This window comes from Drosophila eugracilis, unplaced genomic scaffold (assembly GCF_018153835.1).
Source record: "Drosophila eugracilis isolate 14026-0451.02 unplaced genomic scaffold, ASM1815383v1 contig_90, whole genome shotgun sequence".
Taxonomy (NCBI): domain Eukaryota; kingdom Metazoa; phylum Arthropoda; class Insecta; order Diptera; family Drosophilidae; genus Drosophila; species Drosophila eugracilis.
The window spans coordinates 4950993-4969218 of NW_024573812.1; the positions used below are offsets into that span (position 1 = coordinate 4950993).

Sequence of the window (18226 nt, forward strand, 5' to 3'; positions counted from 1 at the left end):
GATGGGTATGGGAATGGGAATGGGTTTGGAAATGGGAATGGGTATTGGGAATTGGGATGGGTATTGGTGGCATGGAGTCGAGGTGGATTGTCGATGAATTAATCGTGCTTAACACCATTCCTGGCATTTTGTGGCAGTGCCACAGCTCCTAGAAGAGATTATAGCCGTGGATGAGATTATATAGAAAGAGAGGATGGAGCATGAGGGGGCAAAGGAGAAAGGAAAGGGGAACTCGATCGGAAGCACTTAGCATTTGTGTATTATGGGACCTGGTCTGGTATGCATGCGTCATTATCGCGCCTTGCATCATTAATAAGGCCAAAAGCAGGCAACCAACCAGAAACAAAGCCAAAAAGGCAAAAAACAAAAACCAAAAACCGCACAAATAAATGTTGATTCTCGATGTGTTTTTTTTTTTTTGTGATCACCCCCGCCGCTCCTTGAGTCCCCCACTCGCTTCTCAGCCAGATTTTTTCGGGTTCGTCGCGAAATCTTTCGTCAAGGTCAAGGCTGCCCGGCGATACCGATACCGAAAAGGGGACTCAAAGCGAATCCGATGCCGCTCCAGCGAAGGTGATAAATGAAGTGTCTCCGCGCGAAATGCCCACAAATCACACCAGAGTCACAGTCACCGTCACCGTCACCGTCACCGTCTCCTCTCCTCCAAAAACAGTTCCGCCGAAGTTCAAGTTCGCCTTGAATGCAGAAACGCAGGCAAAATATTGAATATCAGCTAAAAGCATTTCACAATCCCCAATGCCGGCAAGAATTTGCATGAGTCCGCGGCGTTTCGAACTTTAAAAACAAATAATAATGAAATAAAAATTAATGTTTTAATGGAATCGAAATGATCAAAGCAATTTGTGAAAACTTCCATTAATAGCACCCTCAAAAATTACAACGTTTATGAGTTTTTAACTTATTTAAGTTAAGTTCTTAATCAGCTGAGTGGAAGGCTATAAAATAAGTTATTAAATATATATAAAAAACGGATCTAAGACTAAAGTTATTGAAACTGCTTATTTAATGAGTGCAAATTAAGTTAAGTTAAGTTTTATGGCTTAATTTTACTTTCAAATGAAAAATTATGAAACTTTGTAATGAGCTGAAGCTAATAAGCTTTTCGAGTTTAGAATTTGATGTTTTTTAAGTTATGAATTTTAGGGATTTATCTTCTAGTTTTAACCTTTAGTCATTTAAGAAATTATTTCCTTAATTTATATTTATTTTTTATATTTTTATACGCTTAAAAAACCTTTTTTTTAAGTATAACTTTCAGATATACCTTCCTTGTCCCGTTGGCTATTCGTTAATTAGCGATCCTGTCCAGCCTATGTATCACTCCTTGCCCCGTATACATAATATATATACTATATATATATAAAAAATTTATATAACTTTAAGAGGGAGCAAAACAGCGACAGACAAAACGTAAAAAAACAAAAGGCGAGAGGGAGACAGAGCCAAGGAGAGACGGAAAAAAATTCCTACTTAAGTGCTTTTAATTATCCCAAAGAATTCCTTGGTATTCTGAGTTTGGTATCCTTGTTTGTCATCATCGTCATACTTGGCCCGTCTTGGGTTTGGTTTTCGGTTTTCGGTTTGGGTTTTGGGTTTGTGATCGTTCTGAGTCCGCCGTTCTTCTCCTCCGATCTTGGACCTTAAAATTACAGGCGCGTTTGTATGTCGGCTATTCAGGGGGTTTTTTGCTGTCTGCGGCGGGCGATCCAGGTTCAGGTTCAGGTTGGGATCCTCATCCTGTTCCAGGCAGCCCATAAAAGGGGAATAGCAAAGCGATATCTTCTGTGGCAGAGAAACAGAATGACAGTGGAGACAGATCGATGCGTGGACATATGGGCGATACTATATGGTGGCAAAAATCATATTGCCAGTGAAAGGGAAAGTCGTTCTGGTCGTTCTTCCCACACTGCCGCCAGGAAACCACAAGGAAACCAGTCTGAGTCATCCGTTAGAGGGAACAGAGTACGGTGGCGATGCGTTTGGGGAATTCACTGATTTGGTGGCGACATCAACGGGCGGCATCAGCGGCAACGGCGGCGGCGGGAACAACACACAGTGCGTACCCACTTCCTGGAAACCTATCTCTGCCAGCTTCAGGTCCCACAATCCACACAATTATGAGCCGCCGTTAGAGCCGGGCTAGCACACCAACTCCCGCCACCAGATGTCAATGAAGCATGCAACTGCCACTGCCGCTTATCGCCGGTAACTGATTCGCGGTTTGGAGCTTTGGCTTTCTCAAGAGAAATGCCTGCCAGTGGTGTTGGTTTCGAGGATCGCCGGTGTGCTGGGCTGGAGATCAAGTTGATTGAAGTGCCTTTCGAAATACGGAATACAAACATGCCGAGTAGAACGAAGGAAAGGCTCTGGCCGTAGGAAGTGCAAACATACACAATCTGTGAAGGGATGCTACGATAATATTGTCTTTGGTCTCCCAAAAGGGTCCTTCCATCGCCCTAAAACTGCACAAAATGAGCAACGTGGCTGGCACTTCATTGGCCAGAAACACAGGCCATGGCCAAAAACTAAATACTTATACACCACCAGCTCCAAGTGCCTGGTGCTCGACACGAGGATGTAGCATGGATGCGGCATATGGAGGACTGCAGCCAGAGGACGAGAATCGAGAATGGATGGCGGATGGATGGGCCCCCAGCCAAGATGTGCCAAGTCAGCGTGATCTGCGCAAAGTGACGAGTTTTTAATGAATTTGTTTAACTCAGGTCAGGCCCTGGCACCTAGTACCACAGTCACAGACTCAGGGTCTCGGGATACGAATCGGATTCTGACCCGGATACAGTGGTTTCGAGGGGTAGAACTTTAGCCAAAAGGTTCCCAAGATATCGTTAGAATTCTATATAGAAGATGGATTTTAATCTTATTTAGCATTATCACTTGTTTAGCATTCTACCCAAAAACACTTCCCAGCATCATCTTGAACCACTGTGCCCTGCTGTCTTTAGAGATGCTTGAACAGACCCCATCCAAGTTGATGGCGCGACAGTCGAGGTCGCAGCCACAGTCCGTGGCAAGTGGCGATGATGGGGATATGTGGATATGGATGTGACTGCGACTGTGACTATGATGCTGGATGATTCGGTTGATGCCAAGGCTCAAGTGCGGCTGGGATGCTAGGATGCTCTGTGTGTGGAGGATGCTGAGGCGCTGACGGCCCGTGACGATATCCCAGGGCGAGGTGCCAGGAGATACTGGGTCTGGTCTGCAGTGAGTGAGTTCCTGCCTCTTGAGGTCGTCCAAGTCGTCATCGTCAGCGACGACGCCAGCGTCTGGGTCTAGGATGAGTGGTCTGGAATCTAGTAGAGCAAACAAAGGCAGCTAACACACTCGAGTTCCATCCAGTTTCCGACTGTCCAGTCCAGTCCACATGGTGACCATAATGGAGGTGGGGCACCATCCCGTGTCTCATGTCCTTCACAGTTCACTTTCGTTGACCACAAGGCGATGTCCGAGACGTTTTTTTTTTTTTTCACTTCATTTTTCCGCTGGCTGCTCTCTGTTTGCTCCTCTTGTGTTCAACAAAATGTTCCAAATTGTTGCGCACTGCAAACATCCCTGGAATTTGCGCTTAACAAACTTCGCCAAATGCTTTCTGTTTCTGTTTAAGCACTGAGAGGAATACTTTTGGTTGGAAAGTTATGTTATAGGGACTGTGTTTTATCATATCTTTAAGTTCTGTAAGCTAGTTTAAGTTAGAAATGTGTAAAATGCTGAAGAAAGATAACTTATTATTAATCTTAAAAGGCAAAGAAATATTTCTAATGATAAGTTTGGATTAAGAAACTCTGACGCTTCTTGGATACTAATCAAATCCCGTCAACATATTACATCTAAGCAAAGCCAAATCAATGGTCAATGCCACATTACCAGTTATTTTCACTCTCTGCTCACCTTTGACCGATTCATTTTTCATTTCCAAACCGTAATCTTCGCCTCAAATTGATTTTCAGTGTGTTTCCCCGTATCTTTACCTTATTTTTGGTGGTTCTTTGCCTTTTCGTTTTGCCTGAAATTTATACGCAGCCTGCAAATAATTAAAACGAGAGCTGAGCCGCCGCAAAGTGTCTCTTTTTCGTTCGCATATAGCATGTATGTATTTATGTATGTATGTATGGGTTTCCCACAACGAAAGACTTAGGCAACAAACTTGGCCGGAGCAGCCATCAACAGGCCATCAGAGAAGACAGGGCACAGTTATACACAGTCCATCCCCATATAATAGATCATTTTTCAAAGAGTTCAACTCTCTGTCAGGTATTTGTTTAATTCGATTAACCTCTGGGCGCCGTCCGCTGACTATAACTATAACGCTTGGCCCGTGAAGGCGACCACTACCACGACCACCAGCGGTTCGTTGGTTCCCACCATATTGGCAAGAGTCAGTCAGAAATGAAATCTATAAAACAAAGCACCAACCAGTTCCAATTTATCATCAAAACAGACATTAATTTTACACACATCGTAAGAAAAAGAGTTGAGCTGAGCTGAGTGGTGGCTGAGAGCTCAGCCACCCGGTTGATTTCATGCCTCGAAACGAGCCACAAAAATTAATGTTAATTAATTTGACTTAAACTGACGATTTCAACAGGCACATTACTGCGGGGCATATGGCAAATAAGCAACAGAAAAGCCACAAAAATAGCGACAAATCAAAATGGAAACGGAGTCAACTTTTTAACAGCGAAATTCCCCAATCGATGGTGCTCCACTGATAATGTTCGATTCTCCCCCCTACAAAACCAAATCCCACTTAAAAGCTTTTTATTTCAGAAAGACATCAAACTTAAGTCACTGCATAATTAACTTGTGCATTTTGAGGTTGGTAGAAATCTCATCCATTCGTTTTTATGCTTTGTTTGCTGGCCAATAACAGCGGCGATTTCTGGTCTTCGATCACAGTGCGCCAACACTGCAAATTCAATTAGGCCCGAACATGCTCTCACTTTATTAAATTAAACTGCACCCGAAAAATCGTGAGCCCAATTCTGAGTCAAAACCCGCTTGTATCTCTCTTGTATCTCTCACTCTCCTTCTCTCTCTCTCTCTCTCTCTCTCACTCCTTCTCTCTTTCATGCAGACACTGAAGAATGCAGAATGTTATCTTCGTTTTGCCGTCGTCTTGCCGAGTCTTCGGAGCGGAGCTTCTTCTCAGATCGCAACTCTGTCCTCGGGCCCGAGTAGAAATTCTCTAAACACGCTGTCAAGTTATGTCTACATTCCTTGATCATATTTTTTCCAACTGTTTTCATACCTCCGTTTTCCTTTGCCATCAAGGGTATATGCTTTTTGGCCACAAATAGCCAATCCAAAGTTGATTTAAATATTTATTTAGCATATCAATGCGGGGCATTTCTTGGGGGCTTTTAAAATTTATAAGGTTCGTGCCCTTTTGGCTAGCCAATAGTTTGGGTTTTCATATCACTCTAAAAGCGTTTGATATCAGTTTTATGTTTAAGCTTCAGAAGTTATAGCCTTTTAGCTGTAATATTATAAGTTCCTGGTCATAAACGATAAACAGCCGATCTCTAAAAGTGTCAAGTTAATCACATGAAATGGTATCGATATTAGACAGTTTAAGTATTGAGATTTATTAAAAGGGAAACTAGATATTGGGTTACTTTGAATCAGTTATAGTTTTAACTTACTTATCTAAGTGACTATAAAAATATTGGATATCAAAATGTCGATTCTTTTAACTCTCTTCCTTGGGCTCTTTGTTATTTTGCCTCATTCGCTCCTTGGGTATTTCGTTTCTTCCTGAAATGTTTGGCCTCTTCGGCGAATGACGAAGATAATCCTGAAAAGGAAAGGTTCTTCTCTTTCTCTCTATTTCTCACACTTTGCTTGGAAGCTCAACCTAAGTTTCATTTAACGCTCTCTAAAATATTCCACTTTTAAAAAGTTTGATTATTTAAATTTAAATCCATTAAAGCTAGCTAAAATATAGTTTTAAGATAACATTTCACGCTTACCACAATTTTATTTACGTTAATTTTTGGCCAATTTGTCATGAGTAACTTTCAAGTTTTGGAATATTTTAAGGAAAGCCATTAGGAATTTCTGGAACATAATATTTGACACTAACCACAACCATATACAGTTATCTTTAACGTGCTGATCTACATAAATATACTAACACCTAGAGTCACTTTTAAGTTTAGTTTTCTTTTCGTTTTAAGGATCTATCTTTTCCTCGAGGAACTCCCTTGAAAGCCCCGTAAGCGGCTTCCCCACTACGTAATCGTAATCGTAACCCTTTCCTTGCTCCTCGCACCGCTCTTTTCAAGGCGAATTCTAGTTTCTTAATGTGGCGCAGCAAATGTGCCGCGTTGAGCATAAAAATCAACAGAGGCAACAACAACAACAACCACCAGCGGTATTAAAAGCCTCCCACAGAATGTGATTGCTCTCTCCAGCTATGCCTCTCTCCCAGAGCTATGGCTCTCTCTGAGAGAGATAGATAGTTTTACTCTCACTCAGTTAAGTTGAGTGAAAATCCAGGCCGCTCTTTTTGAGTCTACCAAATCTACATGAGTATCTACATGGCCATGTCAAAAAGCGAGCACGTGTATTTCAATTGATAAATCATCGATTCACCTGAATGGGCTTAAATAATTTGAGCCACTATCTGATTTGGCATTTAAACACTCCATTTAAGTTTTCTATTATATATACTTTATGGAATTTTACAGCCAGTCTAGACTTTAGTTGACAAAATGTATCGAAGCTGCTATATCTTTTGGGCAATTTTCGTTTGGTTTTCAATCACCGGCGGCGAATCGAAAAGGGTTTGTATATTGGAATAAAGATACTTATAGTTAAAGTTATATCTTTTATTATATAGTTTTTGATATTGTTAAATTTTTTATCTTTCCCAGCAAATAGTCTACAACACCATAGAATGTTCTATCAAGGGAAAGGTTTTCTCAAAGGTCGACTGTCAGCTGTACTCGCGGCTGGCCATGAACCTCGCTGTGACCATTGGGGAACAGAAAGCTGATAAAATGGTGGTAGTTTGCGATGTAAAGTTTACTTACAAGGATCGGCAGAAGATAACACGAATAAGGAATCTCAATTTGGAGGTATGTCAAATGAGGAAGGTCACCGAAAGACGCTCTGTGCTGGGAATGTACTACAACGCACTTCGCAGGTCAGCTGTTAATTTCCCGAAGAAGTGTCCCTTCGAAAAAGTAAGTTTTAACTTGAAATAATATCTTTCATAAATATATAACTTTACCATCTTCTAGAACACCACATTGATAGTAAATCGATTACATTTTGGCTGGCAAGAAATACCGCAATACCTGCCCGACTCTAACTACTCTTTCGTGGGAAAGATTTATGCTAATAAAGAGCTGGGAATGGAGCTCAAGCTTACTGGTGGCTATTATGATATAAGCAATTATTCAATCTACACAAAGCCCTTAATTTAAATTTTAATAACATTTAATAATTGCTTAATTAATTGCTAAAGGAAAATGTAACTAAAGTTCTCCAATATCGAACTTGAAAATATGATAACAATTTCTGGGTTACAAAAAGTGTGTTTTATTACGTCTTTGAGATTAATTTCGAAATTTTTTATTTACTAATCAAAAAGATAAGAGATTCTTGGAAAATGAGAATGAATTTTCCTAAAACTCCTTTTTCTTGAGCCTCCAAAAATGATTCTTTACAGCAAATACTAAATAAACCCATAACAATTTTAATTCATGTTGAGTACCAACATCATTGAACCATTTTCCAGATTCTCTGTAATCAAACTAATTAACACTTTTCCTAGAAACACCCAAGGGCGGACACACTAATTAAAAGCCTTATTAAAAATGATTTTTCTTCTTTTAAGTTTTGTTTAATTTTTCTTATTTTACCCGAGAGAGCTGATGTAGATAGAGAGAGAGGCAGAGAGAGAGAGCGCGCAGTTGGAATTCAAAGAGAGCAAACCGCTATTTCACTCAACTCGAAACCGGCAAGAAGAAGCCCAGGATCCGAGAGAGCGCCTCATTGGCATGACTTTAACTAAGCCCGGCGAGAGCAGCTCGTACGTCAGTCTGTCAGCGAAACTCGAAGCGAGCGGTACGCATGCGCGCAGTTCGCATATCCGTCAAATACAAGATACAAAACCTCAAGTTTTCCGATACAGATACAGTGCGACAATCTAAACACGCGTTCGAACTTTAAGATCGCGAAAGAGAGACACCGAAGCACGGGGCAAGGAGTGTGAACATCATATGGACAGCGAAATAAATAAAGCGGAGGCATAAAAATTCCTCACATCGTTCGGTGCGCAGCAACGACGATCGAATGCGAACAAAAACCTAAAAAAATATATAAAATAAAAGTAAAGGAAAAGAAAAAAAAAACAAAAGCAAGTCCAAGGTGCCCGGCGCGGTGGAGTGACCAAAGGTGCGAGACAAGAAATTAAATTGATAAAATAAAGCCTAAAAAGCGGATGCCTAGGACTTTGTCTTTTACCCTTGGCCAGAACCAACACACGAACTTGTCGCGTTGTTGTTAGCTCTTCGCGGGCAATTATCGGGACGAATCGCGGGAATCTGGGAATTCGAGAGTGCTAAAGTGTGTGTATATCATATATATATTATATATATATATATATATATTTATATATATTGGTGGTGTGGCAAATAGCTCAGAGCCACGAAATTGGTTTTATCGGCGAACCGAAATCGCCAAACTGCACAAATCCAGAAATTAAAAACAAAAAGAGAGAAACTGTTAAGCTGAAGGGCAAGCCGGCCAGCCAGCCAGCCATCCAAGTCACCCAACCAACCAACCAACCAACCAACCAGCCAGCTAGCTAGCCATTCCACAAAATATTAACCCGCCGGGCTTACAACGCCAGCAAACAAACAAACAAACGGCCAGCAAAAATGTATAATAAAAAATTACAGCAAGTGATCGTGCAGAAAATAGATCGATAAACCCCAAACCCCAAACCCCGAACTCAAACCCCAAAAAAAAAAAGTAAAAAAAGAATTTATATAAGAGCGACGCGGTCCAGCGGAAAGTATAAAAATAAATAAACGAGCGACGATCAGCGAGCGATCAAGGAGCTAAAGCAGGAGGAGCACGTTTCTGGGTTTTTGTTTCAATTTCAATTGTGGAAATCGTAGAGGAAAAATTCGAACCGGTCTCCGGAGCCAAGTTGCCAACGAGGAGCGGAGGACGAAGGAAGCCGAGCAAACCCAGGAGAATCCGAACCACCGATATTTATTAAACAAAGACAGAAATTAATTTCACGATTTTTGTGAGGCTGCTGCACCGCTGCACTGCTGCACCACACCCCACCCGCCCCGTCCATGAGCGGCTTGAACTTTGAGCCTGAGGTCTGGTCTTCAACAGGGAACTAGGGATCGGGATCTTCGGCTCGCCGGCAAAATGTACGACATCAAGCGCCTGGAAGCGGGACAACAGAAACTACACCAAGCACAGCAAATCTTGGGCCTTGACCTAAGCGTCCAGCAGCAACAGCAACAGCAACAACAACAACAGCAACATCAACAACAACTCACCTGCAGCGTGATCACAGCGCCCGAGAACCGGGCTAATCCCAATCCCAATTCCAATCCCAGCGAGGCCACCCACATGACTTTGCTAACGCTGCGCCGGCGCCGTTCGCTGCAGCGACGAGCCTGCCTTCTGAGCATCCTGGCCGCCTTCGTCTTTGGTATGGCACTGGGCGTGGTTGTGCCCATGTTCGGCCTGCCCCGCCACTTGGATTCCCCGCCAAATCTAACGGAGGAGTTAGACATGGTCGCCGTGGAGCCACTAAGCAGTTACCGCGTGGAGTTCATAAAGGAGACGGCGGACGCCGAACTAAGTGCCGAACAGGTGTTCCGCAATGCTTTTCACCTGGAGCAGGACAAGAATGCCCCGGACTCGATGGTGGTGAAGAAACTGGACACCAACGATGGCAGCATCAAGGAGTTCCACGTTCAGCGCACGGCCAGCGGGCGATATCGCAAGGGTCCGGAGCGGAGGCTGTCCAAGAAGGTGCCGGAAAGGATTCCAGCACAGGAAGCCCTACATTCTCCGACCACCTCGCCTTCAAGTCCAACTAGCGAGAAAGCGGGTGTCATCGAGGATGATGTCTTCTGGGGACCCACTGTAGAGCAGGCTCTGCCCAAGGGATTCGCTTCGGAGGATCAACTCTCCTGGGAACGCTTCGTGGGCGAGCAGGGACGAGTAGTTCGACTGGAGCAAGGATGCGGAAGGATGCAGAACCGCTTGGTGGTCTTTGCTGATGGAACGCGAGCCTGTGCCCGCTACCGCCAGAACACGGATCAAATTCAGGGCGAGATCTTTAGCTACTATCTGGGCCAACTGTTGAACATAAGCAATTTGGCTCCGAGTGCCGCCACTGTGGTGGACACCAGTACGCCCAATTGGTCCGCTGCCCTGGGCGACATCACGCAGGCCCAGTGGAAGGAGCGCCGACCGGTGGTGCTAACCCGTTGGCTGTCCGATCTGGAGCCAGCTGGGATACCGCAACCCTTCCAGCCGCTGGAGCGGCACCTCAACAAGCACGATGTCTGGAATCTGACGCGGCACATGCAACCCGAAAGGCAGGCGCAGCAAGCACAGCAGACACAGGGATTACTCAAGCGGTTGGGGGCTGCCAGTTCGCCCGGCTCCGCTCATCAATCAAACGCGATTGAGGAGACAGGAACAGGAACAGAAACGGCCAACGGAGCGCTGGTGCAGCGACTAATTGAATTGGCACAATGGTCCGATTTAATCGTCTTCGATTACCTGATCGCGAACCTCGATCGCGTGGTTAATAACCTGTACAACTTCCAATGGAACGCCGACATCATGGCCGCGCCGGCCCACAATCTGGCCCGCCAGTCCGCCTCGCAGCTGCTCGTCTTCCTGGACAACGAGAGCGGCCTGCTGCACGGCTACCGGCTGCTTAAGAAGTACGAGGCATATCATAGTCTCTTGCTGGACAACCTCTGCGTCTTCCGGCGACCCACTATTGAGGCACTGCGTCGTCTTCGAGCAGCGGGAGCGGGACGCCGACTGCGTGACCTCTTCGAGCGAACAACCAGTGCGGGAGTACGAGATGTTCTACCTTCGCTGCCGGATAAGTCCGTCAAGATTCTAGTGGAGCGCATTGACCGGGTGCTGGGTCAGGTGCAAAAGTGCCAGGGAAGCTAATGAAGCCAGCCGTTTCCCACCTACACCTGCAACTCTCGACTGATAAGCTGTAAATACCGGAGCAGCAGTGGGTGCATCTTCATCTGGATCAGGATAGTAGCAGTAGTCAAGGGATCAGTGGCTAAGAAGAACTTTCAATCAGGGGGCGGGAGTCTTAGAAAAAATCTGTAACCAACTTTGAGAAGATGAACGATCGACCTATGCCACTGATCCCCAAGGAGATCCGAGTATTAAAGGGTGATCCACGAAACATACCTAACTTGTAAATGCCAGACTCTATCCATGAGTATTAAGCTTACCTATATCCGTAAATGTATCTTGTATAAAACTAAGCTTAGCTAGCGTTAACAATCTGTGTGATATTTGTCTAAGGAACCAGACTAAGTAGATTTCATTTTACGTTTACAACCAATAAACAACAAATATACCGAAAGATATGCCCCAAGTCGAATGTCACTTTGAAATATGGAAAAGCATCCAACAGATGCAGATGCTGAGATCCAGATGCAGATGCAGATACACGAGTATCTGGCTATCTGAGCACGCCTGCGCCTGTGAGAACTTACATAGTCATGACAATAAATTGTCATTGATCTTTTTTTGCAGGTGAGATGGAAGATGGTAGATGGGAGATGGAACTTGCCACATAATGCAGGCTCCACTTCCACACACATACACTTCTACAGCCATGGAGTTGGGGGTCTGCTTTTCATAATATCTTCATAAGCATTTGAGAGCTGCCTCTTTCTCTCTGCCACAGAGTTGGCAGCTCTTGGTTCTCCCAATCTTCAGATTCTCGAGTCGAGTGCAGAAAGATGAAGCCCCGCCAGAGCCAGTTCCAGATACTTTCCACACACACACACACACATGCATTGGTAGTGTATGCCTGAGTTGCACGCTCTTGTGGATACAACGTCTCCATCGATCCCTCTGTCCATCCCCACCGCCTTCCCTGTCTGACTTTAAGATTTAAGATCGCTGCTCATTAAGTGCGTCCGCGTGTCTCAGCGACAAGATGCTGAGAATCTCTCTTGCCTCCCTGTCGCACGTTTTGCATCTGATTTCGCTGCGTATATTTTATTGGACACCAGAGTAGTTCACGTAAATAAAAATGAAATGAACCAAGTGGAGCTTCACCAACGAGGAGTTGGACCTGGTCATGGCCATGGCTATGACTATGACTTTGGCCACTTTGGTGGATAGTTATCCTCGTGTGCTAACTACCAAAAAATGTGGCTCAGCCGAGAGTTAATCAACTCACGCTTCAGCTGAGCACAGATATTTTGATAACCCGTTTCGGACGCCGCAGATAAAGTATCTTCACTCCAGCAGAGTGAAAGAGCGCAGCGTTCGGCTAGTTTAATAAATATATCAAATAACCTAAAGACGTGTTAGGGAACTTGTGACTTTAACACGTTCTCCACTTCTCTCCACCAGAGCCCACTCTGGCCACAGAACTCATTTTCGAATATCGTCTTACCTTTTCGGTTTGGTTTTTATTTTATTTTTTCAGCCTCAACTTCGTCTTCGTTCTGTACAATGTAGTAAGAAGTTGCAGTGACTTGGAAGGGGCAGCAGGGTAACTTGGCATCTCTTTTTCTATACGGAATGAAACCATAATAAAACAATATAATTGAGATGGTTGGAGGAAGGTGGGAGCCCAGCTAGAGCAACCTGAGACAACGCACCATCTTACTGAGATCTGTGCGCCCACCAACCGAGTCTTTGTTTACATTTTACAGTTTACACGGTTTATGGCTTAAAAAAGGAAAAAGCAAAAAAAAAAAAAAACTGCAAATGCTGAACAAATGTGCCAACATCCACGGGCCAGGTTTTTATGAACTTATTAATACTGGCGAATGAAACCAAAATGTTTTACGACCAAATCATAAAACGCCCGAGGGCGCCATAAAACGTAATGCCACTAATGCTAATCCTCCACTCTACTAATTGCCTCTCGTCGACGGCGTGACAGAAAAGTTGGAATTTCTTTATAGAATCCAACGATCTGATCGATATATAACTTATACGAGCACTTAAATATGATCTAGCCAGGTTGTCTATCGAAAAGAATGAGCTTTATTCATCGGTATCTTAGGCTGGGAGATCCTAAAAGTTAATTGTGTTCATGGGTGGATCTAAGAAGTTAAGATTAGGTTTGGTAAACTGAATATTATATTAGCGATTGGAAGAAGGGAGTGATAACACTTTGATTTCCAAAGTTGTAAATTCCAAACCTTCTCTTTCCACATAAATCAAAATGAAGTTCCATTATCTATTACCTACCATGACTGCCAACATTAAATCACAGAATAAATCACTCAGTTAATACTTAAGAAACTTAGCAAACACTTTTAGTACAATCAGAAATAAAAGTTAGTAATAAAATTAATAGCTAGTTGGCCTTTTTTAAAGGCTGCAAGAAATGCCTGTACTTTCCCTTGGTAAATCACAGAAATCACAGTGTTTGTGGGGCATAAAAATGATTAGCATATTAGATATCCTGAAACTGCTTGTACACTCACTCCTTCCAACTAATTTCCGACTATAAAAATTTCAAGTTCAGGCCCATATATTTCAGACACGTATGTATGTTGGACTCTCTCGGACCTGGCCAATACATCCTGGCTAGTTGCCCGGCGATCAAGTCGTTGCCTCACTTTTTGTTCTTGACTGCCTGGCAGGGCAAACAAATCTGCCAGTTCCTTCTTGCCGTTGCTGTTGGTTGTTGGTTGTTGGCGTGGTCGGCTGTGTGCAAAATAATTTGCATATTTGTATGCTCACAAGCGCTGGCCAGCAAGGTACTCCACGATACTATATGGTGTAGTAGTATACTACAGTATGGTATATGAGGACAGAGATGCGGCACGTTGTTGCATGCAATATTTTCTCGTGCTCTGTGTGTGTGTGTTTACTCTTTTCGCTTTTATTTAATGTCCGCAGTGCCTCTCAGCAACTTGTAGCAGTTGCTGGTGCGTTTACAGCGAAAATTCTAAACAAATTGCTTCCGCACCTGCAGCTACGTCAGACATATAGATATATATACATAAACTATCAATATATATATATATATATATAGGAACAGCAGTAACTGAACAACAGTCAACTCCTTTGTGGCAAGCATAATGAGAGACATTCTGCCGTTGAGCTGCAACACCTTGCTGCAAGCAACAACATCAAAATAAAACATTTCCCACTCGTAAAAAGAAAGCATTGAGCCGGCAAATCGAATCGAACTGAATCATATCATATCATAATCCTGACAATGGGCCAGCAGGCCTTCTATACTATATAAAAGAAAGGGAGAGTTCTGAGTCGAATCGCTTTTCATCTCGGTTAAGTGCAACCCTTGGGGGCATGGGGGAAAATTATATGGAAAAACAAGAGGCATCTAGCTGAAAATTTATGGTCGGCACTTTTGGGATCTGATGATGAAGAAAAACCTTCTTTCATTTTACACCTGAAAAACATCCAGGGGCTGGGGCAGCGATGCTTAACTGCCTTTTCTTGGGAGTCGTCTCCTCTTGTTAACATTGCTAGCAATCGGTTAGAAGAAAGAGATGAAAGGTCGATAGTCTCTGATACTTTCTGATAGGCAAACGAGAGAGTCTCAAAACTAAGTCTCCGATAAGGCCCGCCGAGTGGACATTTTCCCACTAAAATATTTAACTTTTGATTTTAGTCAGGGGATAGTTTTTTATTTGTGACCATTAAACGATTTCGCTGATTAATTTAACAAAACTGGTCAACGATTCCGTCGTTTTGACATTGACGAAGTGCCGAAATTTGTCTGGGTTTGTTCTGATCTATCTGACATGGCACATTGGCCCCTCTGCCTGCTTGCTGCTGGCCCTATCTATCTGCATCTCCGGTAACCTGTTTTTTTTTGGTTTTGTCTGAAATCTGAAAAACTCAAAATAAGAAAAGCCAGAAATCTGTAGTCTGGAATCTGGAATCTTTTTGTTGTTGTGCTTAGAGCTGTGTGTGCTCTCTCGCTTCTCGGCTTCTCAGTCGAATCAGGTGAAGTGAGTTGATTGATTGCGCTAATTTATAACGACAATGGGTCAGATCGCACATGGGACCTTTGAGCTTCATCCCAGCAGAGGTGTATACACCGAAAAACCCAAAACCAAAACAGGCAAGGCAGACAGGGGGGCTGTTTGGAATCCATTAAACTTAGCCTGAGCCCAGCTTCTGCCAGCCAGCCAGCCAGCCATCCAGCCTGCCTGCCTGCCTGCCTACCTTGATGATGATGATGCGAGCTGCCCGCTGATGAATGAATCTTTTCAATTTGGAAATTTTCAAACAAATTTGTCAAAAACGCACAAGAAAGAGAGACAAAGAGAGGAGGAGCAGGCTGAAGATGAGGAGTAGGAGAGTTTATGCAAAGTAATGAAATTTCAAGTTTGTTGCCTAAGTCTTTTGTTCTTCGCCTGGCTATGCGTGCATTTTCTCTGCATTTTCCTAGTTAATTGCTCGTGATTGAATTATAAATGCATGCAACCCATCCAGTCGACCCTCCTCCGAGCTAATTCCATTGCCCATCTAACCGAATCCGACATGCCTGGCCCCAAATCTAAGGCAATCTCTGAGTTTCATAGAAACCATTCGAATATCATAAATTATAAAGCCTACAAGCTGAACTAGTCTAAGAAGGAAAGCGGTTCTCGAAACCCAAAAAAAAGGGGGGAAAAAATATACAAAAATCAAATGGAAACTCAAAACGCGCAGAGCGGAGACAAGCTTTAACACCTTGGCCCAAGTCAAGCATTTGTTGTTAAACAAAGACGAAGAGGGTCAACTACGGACGGAGAGACGAGTTTAAGGCAGTCCCAACGGGCGGTGATCTGAGAATGCAGGGGTATGGGGCAGGAGAAACAAATTAACAGACACCTGAAAATGGGCTCGAGACACCATCACCAACAGACAACGGAACGTTGGAACGTTTAAGATATGCGGGCTCTCATCTCATCTGGCGCGGCCTGGTCTGTTTTTGGAAAACCATTTCTCGAATAATTAAAACCCGAAGCCATCAAATGAAGACAAAGAGTCGATTAGTAATCTGTGCAAATGCATATGACGGAGCAGAGGCGTGGCCAGGTCCATAAAGCTCAAACCAGGAATAGATGCAACCCATGTTTAGTAAATCTATGAAAGAGAGCGGCGGGGTAGATGTTGTAATTTCCCGTTCCCGCGGGTTCTTCAGACTCCAAACTTCCAAGTCAATCGCAGAAGTGAGCTCTTTTAAGACCCCCCGTCATTTCTGTTCCTATTTTTGAACCGTTTCTATTGCTCTTTCAATTACAATCAGCGATCATGGATCTGTTTAATTAGCTGTTTGGGTCGCACCCCAATCCATGTAATTGACTGTGCCGGACTGGCTGACCTTCAGAACTACAAGCATTTTCCATCGCCCCGATCTGCATAATGAAAATATATAGATTGTTTATGATAGATTTTCAGCCAAAGATATATAGATACATTCTGCGGGGTAATTACCTACCCTCCCCCTCTAACATTTTCGAGACTCCGACGACTGGTGGCGGCGACAAAAGCTTGGTAATTGCATTGGCCAATGGACGATGTTGGCTTTAATGTTCACTTAAACGTCTTTATTGCATGTCGCTGGGCCTCTAAAATAATTCACACAGCAGGTACAGTGAGGGCTGGCCATTGAATGACAATTATTGAATTAATTACACCTAAAGACCAGCTTAATCTTTCGTTAACGACCTTTTAAATACTCAAGTTTTTTAGTGTTTTTCCTTTTTTTTTTAGATAATTAAACTAATTTTAATTATGCAATTACATTTGCCTATTGGCTAATAAAAATCATATAATTTTATGGCCAGGTACTTAAGTTGGTTAATAAAAACTAAAGTGACTGCCTGGAATTAGTTATTTAAAGAAAAAAAGTTAAACTACTTTGCAAAATATCAAATGGAGTTTCCTTTAATTTTCTGTAACAACTCAAGGCTTAATACCTTCCCCTCTTAGGGGTTTTCACTGTCTGACCATAATATATCTGAACTATTCTGTTTTTAGCTCGGATTTTCTCACACAGACACATCTGTGTTGCTGGCGCCGTTTGGCCGACGATTCCGAGCTGCAGTTGCAGTTGCAGTTCCAGTTTCGCATGGCTGCAAGATTCGCGTGGGCGAACGCTGTGTGCAGTCAGTGCCCCCGACCCACTGCCCCTCTCCCGTTACCCCCTTACCCCACTATATCTACATATATATTCTATATTCTAATTGAGTCGCGCAACAAATGCAAATGCAAATATCGCATGCAAAGTGGCTGAGAGTAACCTTCAAATCGGTGCCCCAATCGATTTATCACATCGCTTAGATTTTCCGAATCTCTAGTAATAATAACAAACCATTCTGGTAGATACTCCAAGTATCTGAAAGATACAAACTCACCATCGGGTGGGTATCTGTAGATCTGGCTATATAAATATCTCTCTTTGTCTGGATATTTCTTTGTTATTTTGTATCTGTGGTTAACTTTCATTAGCTTTCTAATGTTTGTCACTGGAAAACCTCCTCTCCCTCCCCCCCTCTCTTTTGTCATTTCATTTTACTGTCACTCAAATCTTTATAAGATTTTCCTCTTTCTTCGAGTTCTCCTTAGCGGTTCTTTGGGCTCTGCCTATTGTAAATATATTTTTCCATTATTTTCCATTAGTTTTCACTCGTTTGTTGCATTCCCTCGCCACATATCTTTTTGTGTCTGTTTGTGCCTGAGCCTGTTTGTCTTGGATTTGGTTGTCCACTGAGAGAAATTATGATAGGATATAGGAGATAACTCTTAAAGATATATTAAAGATTATGCAGGATAGATGAGGGATAGATGGTTCTTCCTTAAGTTTCTAACACAAATCCCAATATCATTTTGACTGACCACTAACCAACTTTTCTTTCAGTGCATTTGTTCGGTGTTTGGTGTTGGCGTGGTCGTTACACAGGTTGTTGGTGTTGCCGTCGTGTGGTTGTTGCTGTTGCAT

The 18226-nt window shown here is 43.2% G+C and overlaps 2 protein-coding genes across 2 annotated transcripts; both read left to right on the top strand.

Annotated features, from left to right (window-relative positions):
* Positions 1 to 6755: 6755 nt before the first annotated feature.
* Positions 6756 to 7799, top strand: LOC108112443. The gene is made up of 3 exons (XM_017222289.2): positions 6756 to 6827; positions 6918 to 7229; positions 7287 to 7799. The coding sequence occupies exons 1-3, from the start codon at positions 6756 to 6758 to the stop codon at positions 7470 to 7472; spliced, it is 570 nt and encodes a 189-aa protein (XP_017077778.2). The 3' UTR covers positions 7473 to 7799.
* Positions 7800 to 8071: 272 nt separating this feature from the next.
* Positions 8072 to 11655, top strand: LOC108113205 (extracellular serine/threonine protein kinase four-jointed). Its single transcript, XM_017223738.2, has one exon. The coding sequence runs from the start codon at positions 9439 to 9441 to the stop codon at positions 11218 to 11220; it is 1782 nt and encodes a 593-aa protein (XP_017079227.1). The 5' UTR covers positions 8072 to 9438; the 3' UTR covers positions 11221 to 11655.
* The last annotated feature ends 6571 nt before the right edge of the window (positions 11656 to 18226 follow it).

What these genes read in the sequence shown, in the direction of transcription:
- LOC108113205 (XM_017223738.2), top strand. Translation starts at nt 9,439, where the DNA reads ATGTACGACATCAAGCGCCTGGAAGCGGGACAACAGAAACTACACCAA.
- LOC108112443 (XM_017222289.2), top strand. Translation starts at nt 6,756, where the DNA reads ATGTATCGAAGCTGCTATATCTTTTGGGCAATTTTCGTTTGGTTTTCA. An exon ending in CCGGCGGCGAATCGAAAAGG is followed by an intron (nt 6,828 to 6,917) that starts GTTTGTATATTG and finishes TATCTTTCCCAG; the next exon opens with CAAATAGTCTACAACACCAT. An exon ending in AGAAGTGTCCCTTCGAAAAA is followed by an intron (nt 7,230 to 7,286) that starts GTAAGTTTTAAC and finishes ACCATCTTCTAG; the next exon opens with AACACCACATTGATAGTAAA.